Source organism: Fundulus heteroclitus, chromosome 5, assembly GCF_011125445.2.
Source record: "Fundulus heteroclitus isolate FHET01 chromosome 5, MU-UCD_Fhet_4.1, whole genome shotgun sequence".
Lineage (NCBI taxonomy): Eukaryota > Metazoa > Chordata > Actinopteri > Cyprinodontiformes > Fundulidae > Fundulus > Fundulus heteroclitus.
The window spans coordinates 3,994,690-4,011,356 of NC_046365.1; the positions used below are offsets into that span (position 1 = coordinate 3,994,690).

The 16,667-nt window shown below is 42.3% G+C and overlaps 1 protein-coding gene across 5 annotated transcripts in view; it reads right to left on the bottom strand.

Annotated features, from left to right (window-relative positions):
• Window positions 1-9,946: 9,946 nt before the first annotated feature.
• The window catches only part of LOC105931227 (CREB3 regulatory factor), a 40,551-nt gene continuing 33,830 nt past the window's right edge, over window positions 9,947-16,667 (bottom strand). For all 5 annotated transcript variants that reach the window (XM_021320180.2, XM_021320178.2, XM_012869819.3 and 2 more), the window contains 2 exons: window positions 11,550-11,678; window positions 9,947-11,420 (listed from right to left, as the gene is read on the bottom strand). In XM_021320180.2, coding sequence (XP_021175855.2) covers window positions 11,305-11,420; window positions 11,550-11,678 — 245 coding nt within the window. In that variant the 3' untranslated portion in view covers window positions 9,947-11,304. The remainder of the gene's footprint in view (window positions 11,421-11,549; window positions 11,679-16,667) is intronic.

Genomic DNA, 16,667 nt, shown 5'->3' on the forward strand with positions numbered 1-16,667 from the left:
AGCAGAACATTTTTTCAGATAAATGTCAATACTTGACTGACACACATACATTTTGAAGAGCCTGTGCATTGTGAGTGGGGGCACTAGGGTGGGAAGGTGTGAATGAGACTGTGTATGTGTGTTTTTTGTTTTTTTTGTTTACTTGTCAGGTTCGGGTCTGAACTGCTCCCTCTCCCAAGAACATCCCAAGTGTCCCCTAACCCTAAGTGTGGAGCCCATCCCCCCCGTCCTGCCCCCCCTCTGCTGGCTGGGGCCTTGGCCCACTGGTGCATTGGGGGTGCTTGGTGTTTGGGGGTGGATGCCCGGGCGGGTACCGGCTCATTCCTGGCGGCAGCTAGACCCTGGGGCCTAGGGTCCCTGGTGCTTCAGTCCGGTTCCACTGCAGCGTAGCTGGCTGCCGGCGGAGCCCACCGGCTCGCCCCCGCGACTCCTGGGGGCTTCGGCATTGCGGCGGCTGGGGGATTTCCTCGGGGCCGTCTCTCCTCTTCTTTTGGGTGGGGGGCAGATTTCCTGTGTTGGCCCCTCTTGGGCACCTTTACTTTGGGGGTCCCTTTGGGCACAACTGCTATTGAGCATTTTTCTTTTGGATAAACTTTACATGCACAACTTGCACTCTCACAAACTGCTACAGGTGCTGGGTTCCAGGTACTTAGAGATTCACTTCCATACAGTAAACCCTTATTTTTATCTTCAGCTTCCACATTATACATGTCGGATTAAATAATACTAAATATACTTCAGCGATAGTATCAAGGTGTAACACCTTATCCGTTGGTTGTGCTGTTCTTTTTATATCTCTCTTTGCAGGTGATGAAGCACAATGAAGATGTTTTTATCATTCTCTCCCTTTTATCTCCTCTTTCTTTCTCCTTTTCTCCCTTTTCTTGTTTTTCTTTTCCTTTTCTACTTTACCATTGTAGTGTCCATATAATATGTAATACTCCCTGCATGAATTATAATAAAACTATTTACCAACCAAGTGGAGCACTACGGCGAACGCTGTACTGCTCCACTTGGTTTTTGAAAGTAAAATCTGTTGGGTTCTTTTTGAGACAACAATTCTTACGGCCACATTGCCAGACAGGACACAAAAAAAAAAAAGGAAAAAATTATTTTTATTTAATAAGAATGATTTCACTGAAGATTAAAAGATTGGATTAGAAAGAATATTGCTTAATTTAAGTGTTAAATTATGTTTAATCTTATTTTTTTCCTGTCCTATTCAACAGCAAGATAATGATGGCAATGATGTCGATAAAGGAGCTGAGGATACTTTGCCCAGGAAGCCCAAGAAATCCAGCAGCTTGGAGTTTCACGTCTACTGACCAACAGTAAAGGATCAGGGACTGAAAACTCCAGCAATAAGGGCTGAAGATGAAGTCTGAAGATACAAGGCTGAAAATCCTGCTGGGCTGAATGAGAATCCTTTGATCTGGTGGAGGTCAGATGAAAGGGAGTATTGACTGTTGGCTCGCCTTACAAAGCATTATTTCTGTGTCCCAGGGAGCAGCACTGCATCTGAGAGGGTATTTTCAACAGCTGGTGACATCGTCACTGCAAAAAAAGAGCTGCCTAAGCACAGATCATGCCAATGAACTCATTGTCCTTCACAAGAAGCTCACAATTAGTCAGAAGTGAAGAGAAAGACAATAATTTAACTTGGCAGTTTAATTTACTTTGTGTTTAGTTGCCAGTATTTTTTGGCCCTTAAAAGAGAAAATACTTTTATGCAAATTGCAGTGATGGAATGTTGTAGTCAAAGTTCAGTTTCACTTCCAATACTTTGCTTTTAACAAATTTGCACTTTTGAGACAGTTTTGTTTATACCCCAAGTTTAAGCTGTCCCGTTTACAAGTCTGCACTTTGTGTTTAATGTGAAAAATAAAATACATGTGTATTTTGTAACACAGTGGAGCCACTTTCATTATTGTAGAGCAGATTGAATTCAATCAAATCAAACTTAATGGAAATGAATAGATACAGAGCTGTATGAATGGAAATCAAATCGATTCAGGACTTTTGCCAAAATAATGTGGCATGACCCTGGGAATATATGCGCTGACTAGAAAAAATGTTCAGTCACATTGATTATTTTTGCTTTAACCCCTGGACTAGACAACATGGAGAAACTCCCTTATATACCAGATGTCACAGCAGTTTCTCATTGGAAACCTCAGGTTGGCTCTAATGAGACCTGCTGTAACTCGTAGGAAAATAATAATTCAAAAACTTGACCTTCAACCTGGGGAAGAGTTGCTCCTTATCTGTATGGGGCTCCTCCCAGCACCATCAGAAACACCGCCCAGCTCCCAGCAAAGTAAAACACTGGGCTCAAACATAAACTAAACTCTGCAGCTGCAACAAGACAGTGAATGTTTTGGTCACGTCATTCAAAGTGATGAGAAGCTTCCGTCAAAATGGCCTTTAACAGGTGGTAAAGGGAAGTATTCAGGTAGAGTGAGGACATCAAAGCTTCAGCTCAGAAAAACTCCAGGCAGGAAGCAGAAAATACAAAGCAAAGAAAGCGCCAGACGGGTGTTCCAGCTGCATCTCCTTGGCCAAAATAGTCAGAATCTCTTGGATTACCTGTGGTAGGCCTGCATCTCCTGAAGAGGTTCATCACTGCTGCATGTGGAGCAGAGCTCTGGCCTCCTAAAGCCTCAGCACATTCCAGGCTGACGCGCATCAGGACTTTGTTTCTCATCGGTTCTTGGGTGTTTTTTTAGACAAGGGTGTTATGTGTTGCTTTTTGACACGTTATCTGCGACTTGATGTCAGACGGGTTCTAATGAAGTCATTTCTTGACTCTTTAGGCCAAGTATTACCATGCCTGGGTGTGACTATTAAAATTCAGCTCAGCTTTTCAAGAACTGTGCTTAATAGGCGTTAGTTGATGAGCGCTCAGATTATTCCCGTCCAGATTAACTCAACATGCTTTGTTCTGCAGAGCTCATCTGTCAAATGTCATGTGAGAACACTGGAACCTGCTTGATAAAGAATATTTCCGTTCGTTAGTGAAGTCCGCTCCCCAAAGAGTCAAGCTTGACAGAAAAGTCAGAGGACGTTCAACAGAGTATTAATTACGTTATTTTGCCTCATAATTTGGTATTTTTTCCTCAGCAATGATTGATTCAATTATTCCTTCCCCTACTTGCTCTGAAAACACATACTACTTATGATAATTTAAAAAAGTGATCCACTATGTGAAGGTAGCTACTGGTTATAAGGCTGAGTTTACCTTGAACTGCTCAGACTGAAGAAGTCTCTTGGAGAAGAGACAAAACATCCAGAAGACCTTCTAAATTTTTAAGTTTTTCTACCTGGATTATTCAGCTCCATCATGACACACTATAGATATCTTTTATTCTTTCCCAGGAAAATAAGCAATTTCGATCAAGTTTTGTCCCAAATTAAAATATAACTGAACATCAGTTATTAAATATTTGTACCAGTTGTAGTAATAAAAACCTAGTGGCTGCAGTAGCGCCCTCACACCTGCAGGTGGTGCTCAGCTTGGCTCTGGCTCTCCAGGTGAGGCTCACCTGATTCCCAGCATATGAAGCAGCCTAACTTCACCACTCTCTCTCTCACACAATTAAACTGCTACAAAGAACTGAACCAAATGTTGCCTTTTGATAAAAAAGGGGGTAATGGGGATTGTTGAATGTATCTCAATAACTAGAATATCAGTAAAAAGCTGCCGTAACTTATTTAAGTCACTGAAGTCAAAATCACTGATTATCTAGATTAATTACATACAGATTGATATAATTATGTATTTAAGTTACCTTGAATGATTACGGCGTACGGCAACAGAGAACCTAAAATCCTTCTGAGAAAAGAACCCAGCTCCACGTTTTATTTTAAAAATATACTTTAATACAACAGCTGCATATAAATATTAAAATATACATTATACAGGTGTACAGTACAGTCACACAAAACAAGAACAAAAATATTAGGCTTCTATTTGTACGGCACTTTTTTTTTTTTTTCCTTTCAACCATTTTCTTAAAGGTTACTTACTGAAGAACAGCTTGTACATAAAGGTGAGTTGATGTGTTACCAGGTCCATGGTGTTACTGGAGCATTGTATGATTGGTTAGTGACAGACAGACGGGGGTGCAGGGTGAGGGCGGAGGACAGGTAACGGGCTTGCTGTACAGTATACGACATAGTGGAATGTTTTGCTCATCTCTTGGTTTAGCTTTCCTGCCACCGCTTAGTGGGCTTTCAGACGGATTCAACGACCAAACAGCTTTGGGATTATTCGCTCTCTGCAGGACACCCCCCACCTAGCCATCACACGGTCCATCTGGACAGGAACCACTGACTCGGTTTTGGTTAAAGCCACGAGGCGTGTCTCAGCTGCCTGCACGCTACATCAGCAGGACAAGCACCTGGGTTTGCAGACGCTGGCCACAAATGAGCACCGTCCCTCAGGCTGCTGCTGCTGCTGCTGCTGCTGCTGTGAAAGGTGAAGGAGATGTGGAAGGTTTGTCTCTACATGAGGCCCTTACAGGTTTCTGGTTGCCTGGAAGGCTGTAAAAAAGAAGCTATTAATCAAACGGAGAAGCATCTAAGAGGGAGGTATTGGGTGGCTCGCAAAATTATTCACACACTCAACTTTTTCCTACATTAATATCAGAAACGCAAGAGTTTTTATTGGAATTTTAGGTGATCACTTTATAATTCTGCACTACTTTGTGATGATCTGTGAGCACCCTGTAAAATACTTTAAACTTTGTTGTAAAAATGTGGAAAAGATTAAAGAGTATGATTACTTCTAGAATAAATATTATGGAAAAAGCAACATGAAATAATTACAGAAATGTTAGCCATTTTCTTTGAGTCTTTGTTTCTATAATGTCAGCTTATTTTTATGGAAGCAAAGACGAGGACCACTTAAGCTCTTTTTGACACATATACATCCTAATGTTGTAAAAGTGTGCAGACTCTCAAACTTTGGCAGAACATAAGAGGACAGTTTTATTTAGAAAGGCATTAATCTTTATAGAAGTGTTTACCACGCTCCATCATTTCAGTGTAATGACAGGAGACACCAAATATCTGCTCTACTGATGAATCTCAGCAAACTCCAGGAGGAGCCGAGGTCAAGCTAACAGAGACAGGAGGCCAAAGGTGGAGAGCAGCAGCACAGCAGGGGGCAGCAGCGCTCCTTCACAGCTGTCAGAGCAGAGGTGGTGGTGGGGATTAAAAAGGGCTTCATAGAAACTACTCTAACGGTCCAGTTGAGGGCGGCCGGCTCCTTTGAAACCAGAGAGGCCTGAGCATCTGTGACAATGCCAGCGCTGAAGCAGAGTGGGGAGGTCAGCGGCGTCCCACCAGTGTAGGCTTACTTATGCCTATTGAGTCCACTGGTGCTAAAAACCCTCCATGGTCGTCTGAAATCTCAGCAGCTGCCCTCGCTGGTCACTAAGCCTAAGCCTGAATCTCTAACCAACACCATTTTTAGATTTTAAACTGATTTATGTTGTTTTCAGACATGGCCTCAGACCTGTCAGTTCTTGTCCTGTTAGATCTCAGTGCTGCATTCGATACAGTTGATCACAATATTCTCCTACAAAGACTTGAACATACTGTAGGGATTAAGTGGAAAAGCATTAGGCTGGTTTAAATCTTATCTATCAGACAGATTCCAGTTTGTTCATGTTAATAATAAATCTTCTTCAAACTCTAGGGTCACTTGTGGAGTACCACAGGGTTCAGTCCTTGGACCAATTCTATTTACTATATATATGCTTCCGATTGGCAAAATTATCAGACAGCATGGGATTAATTTCCACTGTTATGCTGATGACACTCAGCTATATTTATCCATAAATCCTGATGAGTCCAATCAGTTACTTCGACTGCAGTCATGTCTTGATGACATCAAAAGCTGGATGACTTTAAATTTCCTGCATTTAAATTCTGACAAGACAGAAGTTGTAATCTTTGGGCCAGAGTCCTCAAAAAATAAACTTTTTAATCAATCACTTAATCTGGATGGCATTAACTTGGCCTCTGGTAATAAAGTTGAAAATCTTGGTGTTATTTTTGACCAAGACTTGTCATTTAAATCCCATATTAAACAGTTTTCTAGAGTTTCCTTTTTTCACCTCTGGAATATCGCCAAAATTAGAAACATTATGTCCAGGAGTGATGCTGAAAAACTGGTCCATGCATTTGTTACTTCAAGGCTGGACTATTGTAATTCTTTACTATCAGGAAATCCACAAAATGCTGCAGCAAGAGTTCTGATGAAAATCAACAAGAGGGATCATATTTCTCCAATTTTAGCTTCCCTTCATTGGCTTCCTGTTAAATCAAGAATAGAATTTAAAATTCTCCTTCTCAGATATAAAGCCCTTAATAATCAAGCTCCATCATATATCAGAGATCTGCTGTGGCATCTCTGCATTTGGGGTCTGGCCCCACCAGATACCGCTGTGGAGCTCTATGTTCACAATAATCAGCGGGATATGACCGTTCTTTATAGAGTAATATTGTAAAAAAAGACTAATTCCCATACCAATAAAATTCTGTTCTAAACATTTGTGTCTATATAACTAACTCTGCCAGAATACTGACAAGCTCAGTAGGCTAAATCCTCTTGAAGCACCTTGATATTGGGGCCAGCCCACCAATGAAATCCAATCAAAATACTGGAATTGCACACGTTATGTTTACGTTCTGCCGGATAGTGTGCGACAATCTAGTGTTGGTTTTCCTTTCTGGCCCATTAAAGAATTGATGTGAATCTTTTCTGTTCAATAAATGAGGGAGTCTTTATTTTGTAATTTTATGTATAAAAATGTAATAACATTTAGCTTGTATAAAATGGCTATAATAATGGCCAATAAACCAACACACTAGTCAGTAAGTTATCTGTTTAAAGATGATCAAAGTAAGGTTGTATGCATCACAAAAAAATAGTAGCTGTTAATAGGTGTTTTTGTGCCCCACTTAACTTATCGTGCGAGAGACACCACAGGAGATCTGATCACCCCGTATTTTCCTAACAGAGCACTTTTCTCTAGTGTGCAGGTCTACTGGTGGTTCCTAGAGTCTCTAAAACTAGAATGGGAGGGAGCTAGGGCTGTTGGAGACATCAAGATGTATTTTTCTCACTCTGCTGAGTTCTCCTACTGTTCTCCAGTTTGCATTGTTTGTTTTTATTTACATTTTTAAGTTTTTCTTCTCTTGTCTTTTTTCTCTTCATAGTAATTATACCTTGTCTGGCATTCTGTTAGCTGTGACACCATCCAAGGGCGCAGAACATCTATGACCATATAACATAGAAAGGATACCTGGCTCAGTGTGTGCGTCTTTGTATCTTTTTTGGGTCTCTGCTCTGTCTTCTCAAACCTTCAGTCGGTTGAGGCAGATGGCCGTTCTCTCTGAGCCTGGTTCTGTTGGAAGTTTTTCCTTCATGTTAAAGGGGAGTTTCTAGAGAATCTAAGTTTGGCTTGATGCATGTGAGCAGTTCAGATTTCCAAACTGTTTACCTCCGTCTGTCCCTGCCTGACAGTGGCATCCAACCAGGAAGTAGCCTGGACAGGAACTGTCCGGTTTCTGCAGACTCACGGTCCATATAAGGTCTGAGCCGCAGCGTGGTCGACCCAGGCTGCGGCTCAGATGTGACAGTCAGGAGACTGCAACAGGAAAATGTTTTTGTTTCTTTTTTTTTCCCCAGGCACAAATAAACAGGAACATTTCAGTAAAAGAGGCTCAGGGATGTGAACGGAGACAAGAAGGCCTGCCAACAGAGGCCCCTCCCTGTTGAAGCTCAACTGTCTAAGAGATGTTCCATGGCACAAAACAATATATACCTCAGTTATCCGGGTCATCGCAACAGCAAACAGGCTTAAATTGGAGGCAACCGGACTTTGGTTCAGAAGACGTCTGATTTTGTCTCAGCCTGTCCTATACTAGCCGTTAGCGTCAGACTCTGGTAGCAGCTAGTCTGGATTTAAATTTAAGAAGCCAAGAAAGTTATCTACTGCAGATGAATGGTTAACTACTACCACTACTTTGTAAAGTGCCTTGAGATGACATGTTTCATGATTTGGCGCTATATAAATAAAATTGAATTGAATTGAATTGAACTAATGGTAAAAGTCTGTGATACATCCGCATAAGTCTGAACCAGGGTCAGAAATCAGTAGGAGCAAAGTAAGAAGTTTAACATGTTGCTGAATGATTGAAATATTAGCTCCCAGACACAATGTCTGAAGTAAGCGTCACCTGTTTTAGATTATTAACCCAAGCTGCTCCTGCTTGATGTTGTGCGTTTTGTCGGTTATATCTCTAATCTGTGTTATTTCGGTACTTAGCAACACTGAAAGACAAACCTCAGCATAAGCAGCGCATTGTGTTTAATGCAAATTAAGAATCGGAATAAACTACAGATGCTTTTCTTGGCTAGAAATGAATATAATCTATAAATATTGTATAAAAGCTAATCTTTATTTGATATGTATGTAGCATGTGTACAGCCTAATGATGAGGTTCTGTTGGTCTGAGCTCCTCCTATGAGCAGCACCAGGGAACGCTCCACTACACGGTTGGATAAATACTGAAGCAACAAAACAACAAATCAGTGCCCCGAATCCACCCCCCAATATTTAACGTTACGGTGTCAGAGTCCTGGTGAAAACACTAATTTACCATTTGGTACAAAATGTTGTCATTTAGCTTTTGATACAATGACACTTGATTTTAACGGGTTAATTATTTATATATTTAGATAAAGCCTGCAGTGGGCTGCTCAACAGACATCTGTGTATCTCGTCAACTGCCGTTTTAAAACAATCTTACCTTAGGAAAACCTGACGGTTGACACTTCAGCTTTCCGAAAATCTGAATTCTTATTCAATTCTACGTATGGACAAGTGTAGTTGTCGCCTTTCAGCCAGCAGTGGGCAACAACATTTGGGCGTAGGGGTAGTCCTGCATTAGACCACGTGCCATACAGCCAGGAAAAAGCTCTGGACTTTAAACAATAGAACATAACATTTGGGTTGTTAGGAAACCAGATAATGGGCCCATGCCTACTAAAAAAAAAAATCATAGCTTGTATTAATATCACTTAATCTTGCTTGGACAGAAAACAAACCCGTTCGGGTCAGATACCTTCTAGGGATCATGACAGAACAAAGGATGGACTCATTTACCTGTTGGGCCTTCCATACCACACAGAAATAAAATCGAGCACAACATGAAAGGGTACATTAATGGGAACAGGAGCCTCCACAGACGGCCATGAACTCCTCCACCACAGCTTTCTAACCAACAGCTAGCTCTGCAGGAGGTGAGGTGTTTACAGTTACCACCTCTGTGAGTGCTTAAGACAAGGCTTTTCCATCAGGCGGGGAGCAGCGTGTTGGAAAACAGCAGCTATGTGGGAGCTCAGCAAGTAAAAGAAGCAAACTGAAGGAAATGTCTCCGCAAACACATTTCCCAGAGGCAGCGTTGCAGAGACTGGTGTCAGCAACTCTGCAGGAAAAGGTTCCTTAAAATATTTTTGCTTTGTTGTTTTAGCCGATACGTGGTGAGACACCAGACGAGGCTGCATTCCTTCTCCCTTCACAGAAACATTAGGCGTGGCACAGCAGTCATAGGTGAAGTTTTACCTTGTAACAGAAATGGAGATCAGCAGTAATAACACAGGTCCTCGTGGCTTTAAGCTCCAGGCACTTCAGGAAGGCATTATTATACAAGCAAACCACCACTAACAGTAGGCGCTTGCAGGACAAAAACCCAGTCAGCAGTTACTGCCTCATGCTTCCATGCAGATTTTGCATTATGGTTGATTTTTTTTTCATCGTAAAGTAGCACCATACCGAGACGAACCCAAACTGTCTGTTGCTCAGAAGCAGCAGGCACCTTCTAGTCTCTGAATCGATATCTGTCTTTACAGAAAGGTGCCAAGAGTCTTTTTTTTTTCTTTTGGAGGATTTCAAACCCTCCTCAAAGGTGCTTATTTGCTCTTACCACAGTGCAATTCAAAGGATCCTTGACTATCTTTTTTTTTTTTTGTGTCCAATAATTTTTAGAGAGCTTGGACAGGTTGGTCTACAGCTTCAGCAAAGACCGAGACAAAGGCAGAATTCAAAAACTCTCAAGACTAGCACCCACTTTGTGGGCTGCGGCATCATCAAAATAACAACAGAATCAGAACATCGACAAAAGCAAAAGTAGACTTATTTGCTGTCTAGATCTACAAGTGTTTTCCTCTATTGGTCATTGCAATTCAGGACGCTGCGCTACATAATCAGGTCAGGGGTTGAGGAGAGGGCTCGGGGAAGGCATTGAGGAGACTTTTTCCCTTTTGTAGCTTCAAATGAAGACACTGCTAATAAAATGGAGGAGGGTCACCCCCGATACACAGTGGCAGTGTTAATTATGGCAAATATGACAACAGTCTTTTTTTTTTTAAGCATCATAATGTGTTAACATGACAGGTGTGAATCAGAGTGGTTGGGATGTTTGAGCCTTAGTTTCTGTCGTCTTTGGTCAGTTTAAATTAAGGTGCCATTTTCACTTTCTGTTTTAGCCTTACTTTCATTTTGATGCAGTGGAGATGAACTGAAAGAAACGTGGGGATGGGGGGGGGGTGGTATTTAAGCTCCAGAGGCTTCTTTAACAAACAGGCCACTGTTGCCGTTTACCAGGACAAGTCTCGACGCCGATGCAGTGATTTCATAGGAGCCCAGAGGAATGAGAAAACACATCCACCTCTTTGTTTTCAAAAAACGGGGCTCCTCCCACTTCCTTGTTTTAGAACTTCCTCTATCCTCAGATGCCCCCTCGCCCTCGGCTCACTACCAGCCCCCTGCCAACAACTACGACCATCTACAAAACAGTGCAATGTCTATTCATAGGCACAATGGGATACAAATACAGCACAGGGAGGGGAAGAGGAGCACTATACACTCTCATACAGTATGTTACACACGCACGCACACACACACACACACACACACACACACGCACACACACGCACAGAAAACAGTAGAGACATCAGCAGCTCTAGCCTGGTGGTGTTTGTGGTGCAGCCTGCAGTGACAGGGTGCTGAACACGGCTGCTGTTTTAGGAGAGCCGACCAGAGGGAACCAGGAGCGAGGTGGAAACTTACTCCCATCTTGTTCTCATCTTTTCCCCAGCCTGTCTTCCTCCCATGCTCTTACTTGGATGCGCACAATGGGAGAGCAGAGAAGGTGTAGCGAACCTCGGGCAGGTCAGTGGGGGGTGCTGGGATGAGGGAGCATGGAAAAAAAAAACAGGTGCCGGGTGGTTTAACCTGTCGCTTCAACTCCACCCTGCAGGGTCTCCTTACGCTGGTTCTGACCACTCGTGCTGGCATCCAGAATCCTCTGCACAAAGTCTTTGGTCCGCCCAGCGACTAATGGACCTAAATTTGACAAATGGCATCACATGAGGAAGCAGGAAGGAAAGACACGGAAATGGAGAAACTTTGGCTAATAGAGCACTGCTGGTATCCTAGTGGCTAAAGGCTCAACGCTGAGTGTCTGTTTCTCACCGCTGGACTCTTTAAGGATGTCTTCGAGACGTTGGGTCATCCCACGTTCGTCTCCATCTTCCTCCTCACTGCTCTCCACCCGCCGTCGGATCACCTCCTTAATCCGAAGCAGGGCCCCCAAAAGGTTTTCTGCAAAATGGAAAGGAAAACAAAATCAAGCCCCTACAGGGAGGACAGGTCACGGTGAAGACCAGTTTCTCAGTCAGCACCATTCTAAGACACAATCACATCAAATTCACACGAAGGGGCAGCAGTCTAAACGCTTGGACACATTTTCCTCTACCAACTCCTCACATTTGGAAAGCAACAGGTTTACTCAGAAGCCTGGAGAAACTCCTGTCACATACGGAAGAAGCACAAAAAGCCAGCAGTGGTTATTTACGAGGGCTCCTTTTCATTTTCTTCTTGTAAAACTGGTGAAGGAGCAAAATGACCTGGAGCAGACTTCAGGAGGTCCCAGAAAGTTTGAGCAGATTCTAGCAGAGTTGTTCTGTTTCATCCTATTGAGCTTTCAGCCTCTGTCTGCGATGGGACATCCTGGAAATGTTGGTAGCTTTTTGGAAATCTCAGGTAAAGCTAACGGTCAAGATTCTCTAAGACAATTGGGGTCCAAACTTTCTGCCAAGATGGACAAACGAGTCAAGTTAAAAGTACTTGAGGGCCACAAATCTTTTTTTTTTTTTTTTTTTTTATAACAATGATAAATTTGATCTAAAAGCACCTTTCAGAGCTCTCAAGGACACTGTACAAATCCAACAGGGTATCAGCAATAAATTGTGATTTAGCAGGAGAAAGCTCCTTCCTGCTCATGGGGCTGAGGCATGAAGGAGGAACAGTGAAGTGAACGGAAGAGGAGGATGTAAGGGTGCGGGAGGAAGTAGCCATGTGGAGATCAGAAAGCAGGGGGAGTGAGGTTGTGGATGGCCTTGAATGTGTACAGAAGAATTTTGAATTGTATTCTAAATGTAAGTGGGAGCAGGTGGAGCTGCTGTAGGACTGGGTGATGTGGTGAAATGAAGGGGCTTGGCAATAATGCAAGCAGCTGAATTCTCAACCACTTGTAGCTTATGCAGGGATTTCTGATGAAGGCCAAAACGAAGAGAGTTACGGTCGTCAATGCTGGAGGTGACAAGGCTGAAGGGGAAAGGGAGGGCTGAAGATGATTAATATTCTGTAAATGAAAATATGCAGACTAGGTGATGTGAGAGATGAACGATGCTATCAAGGATAACACCCAGATTCTTCACCTGAGGTGAAGGAGAGACTGTGGAGCCATCAACAGAGATAGAAACTGTCAACTTTGGATATTACAGATTTGGGTCTAAGTTTTGTCACTGTTTAATTTAACAAGTTAGTGCTGAACCAAGATTTTATTTTGGACAGGCAGGAGGCGAGGTAGGAGGGTGGGAATATAGAATCTGGTTTACTAGATAAATCTAGACCAATTTCCTCTGTGTAGCAGTGAAAATGGATGTTACATTTCCAGAAGATAGTGCCAAGGGGAAGACGGTAAATAATGAGAAGCTGGGGTCCCAGGACAGAGCCTGCAGGTTGTGACAAAGATGGATGGGAAATGAAGGACTAGTTGAATGAACTGGGTTGCAACCAGAAAGGTAAAAGTAAAACTAGTTAAGGGGGTGTCAGTGATGCAATTGAAGATCATCTGGGGAGAAGGATGGAGTGAGAAATTGCATCAAAGGCCAGATTCAGATCCAGAAGAATGAGAATAGAAGGTAAAACACAATCAGCTGCCATTAGCAGGTCTGTGGTTTTATTTACCAATGCAAAAGTACATGTATTGTGATTTTATCTTAAAAAAACTAAACATGATATAAAAACACTTGCTTTCCTTAGCCAGATGTAGCTGATAGGTGTGCCCAGGTCAGGGTTAAGTAACTGTCACTGAATGTTAGTGGTCCTGTTTACTATTGAATTAAGGTTAAAGACATATCAGGCAAAATCCACTTTTTTAGCCATTAAGTACATTTTGTTGTGTACTTGGAGTCTCTAGGAATGCAAAATAGTTGAATGCAGTCTGCGTTGGAGCTGCGTACTTGTCTTTATATTCTGTATATTCTGTGTGGGTCATAATGTTTCTGTTTTCTGTTAAGTTCTCTGGTTCTCTGTAAGAACCGTGGTCATCTACTGTAATGGTTCTTCATCCAGCAGATGGAATATTTATTATATTATATTGGCTTCCATCCAGACCATAATAATTCAAGCTACCTGAAATCCAATAGCCAAGAAATACTGCATACCAAACAGCCCTTAGTCATGTTAACAATGCCTACACTGACATTGTGACACTGCAGATTTCCAATATACTGTACACAGCCCTATTCTGTACTATAGAAACCCACTGGGGAACCCAACAGTCCTTCTAAAAGGGTCTAAGGTTGCAGATAGACGCTGGCATGTCTGCCAGTATTGTAGGAAGACGGTCTTGTGCAGATAAATTGGAAGGAGCTTGCTGTAAGAAAGATGTCACACAAGCACAGCAGTGTGGCTCCTGACATCTGTGCATCTGGTTGGAACATTAGCAAAGTACGACGCAGAGAGTCTGCCCCACAAATCCAATTTAGAAACGGCGTCTAATTTCCCTGCAGAGTGGGCGGAGCCTTCCAGCACCAAACTGGATTCTCTCTAATTAGTCAGCTGAGGGTCTCCCCGTCTGGGCTGCAGAGCTCAGGCGTTCACTCATGCAGCGATTCTCCACTTCAGCTGCTTTCCTGTGTCTCTACAAAACCGTGGTCCACGCTTTGACTGTGATGCTGACAGCGTGAAACACAAGACTGACTGCCTTCAGTCAGGCCACCGGATCCGAGGAGAGCGGGGGAACATCTTCTGCCACGCTGCACTTTTTCCACATTGATGGGGTAACATTTCTGTGCGCTGCCTCCCTTTGGTGGAAAGATGAAGTGTCTACACACATTCAGACAGGCAAATTGTAAGCTTCCCAGCATTGGCCTGGTTCGCTGTTAAATCTACATATTATGTGCATGATGTGGGTTTTGTCCAGACAGCACAAGCCAAGTTAGAAAGACAAAGGTTGCTCAGAGGCAAAGTTGAACTAAAGTCACTGTGGAGAGGCGAAAGGAAGCAAAGCAACATGTGAGGTTAAGCTCTGTGTTTTTAGGCTCGCCGCCATAAAGACAAAATATTTTGGAGATCCACAACAAAAGCTGTCCCAATGAAACGCTGGACAAGGATCAGGAATGAGTGGAATGCTCAAAAATTAGAGGAGGAAAGGAAAAAATAGAGGAAAGTTAAACACTGGTTAGACTGGAAAAAGGGCTTAACTGAATGAGCTAAAGAGGAGCAGGAGGAGGAGGATACAGGCGGGAAAGCTGGCAGGAGGAGAGGTGTTGATTAGCGGGAAAGAGGTGAAGTCACACTTCTCAGGTTCTTCCTCCCTCTGTGTGTTTACATGCTCTGTAGTAGTCCTGTTACTATCGGCTTTCTGCGCCGATTGGATTTCCTAAACGGGGCGTTTTAAAAGCAGCTAAAACAGATGGCTTCTCTGCAGTGCAGCTCGCCTTGTATTCCATTAGTACGGCGAGGAACGCTGTGGATCTGTTAGCCCAGCTACCGCTCAGTCATCTGTTGCATGTCAGAGGATCACTGTGGAGAAAAGCTGCTGCGCTTTCTGAATGGATCTATCTGCATCGCTGTAACCGTACAAAACATGTCCACTTTTATCAGCAGCAACGTTAGATGAAGGCTGAAGTCCTGCTTAGGATTTTACAGCTGGTTTTATTCTAAAACAGTCCAACATCACTGACCAATTCATCACTGTTTTTAGCAAATATGCTGTTTTTTAAATAATAATTCATTTACTAATGGGCGCAATAAAGAACCACAGACCCAACAGCCATAACACGCATGCTACTGATTCAGTGTCAGAGTGATTACATGAAAGGTTTCTATAATAACAGCAGTGGAGTGCCGTCAGCAAGGCCGTTCATTCTGTGGACATACAGGAGACAGACAGGGGACAGAGACCGTAGATGCTGTCCATGCTGGTCTGGTGCATTCCACTGAAAGTTTGAGTAAAGTGTGTCATTCCTGATATTGTTCAGCAGAACAGCATAATTTCATTTTAAAGTTAATTGGACAAGGGGAAACGTATGAAGTAGGGCAGGAAGTGAAGGGCTGCCCTGGTTAAAAATGATCTGACGTGCTTTAAAGCAGAACCCAAAATGGTAAATACGTGGACGACAACAGAAAAGTAGCACATGTCAAAGACTGAGCCAATGATCAGCTCCAGGATGATCAGAAAAGGTCAGCATCCGTTGAACTTGACCGCTCTGTTTAATAACTAGCATCGAATGTCTGGAACAGACTTTGAATCTGTGATAGGAGTGAAATGACTATATTTATTTGTATAAATTGGATGTTTTTATAAAGTGCTTAAGATGACAGTTGTTGGGAGTAGGAGCTTTTAGGGCTGAGCGATAAATCAATTTTATCCTTTTACTCAAATTTGCAATTTATAAAGATTGTATTTTTGGAAACTCAAGATTTTATTTATGCACAATATTGTTCCTAAAATGGACAATTGTTTTGGTAGAAGCATGCAATGTTGAACATATGTTTAGGAAAATGCATTGTGGAAATACTCTAAAGAAGAAAGTTTTCTATCCTAACATAAGGCAATTTAATTTATTCATTTATTTGTATGTTTGAAGTTACACACGTGAAGTGAAGCCTTTTCTTGGATGTATACTTGAACTAGCTCATTGTGTAAAACCATTAGCAGCAAACACTTTATTTTCTTTCATTGTTTACAAAGGAAGGGCCCGCCATCTTGTTTTATAAGCAGGTTTCCCAGCTTGTATTTAGTTGCACTCTGAATTAACTCTCAGGCAAGATGACTGAAAAAAGGCAAGATTTTAAACATTATTTCTTTAGTTTTTTTTTTTTTTTTTTTAAATAAAGGGCGAGTGATGAAAATTATTAAATTGGATTTGGTGTAATAAAATTAGAGATTTTATTTTTAAGCCCTATTGTCCAGCCCTAGAAGCCATTTAAATATACTAAAACTGAAAATGCTGACAGGCGGTGAAGAGGTTAGATTTACCAAACATACCGACTGGTCTAATGAGAAATATTCTTTTT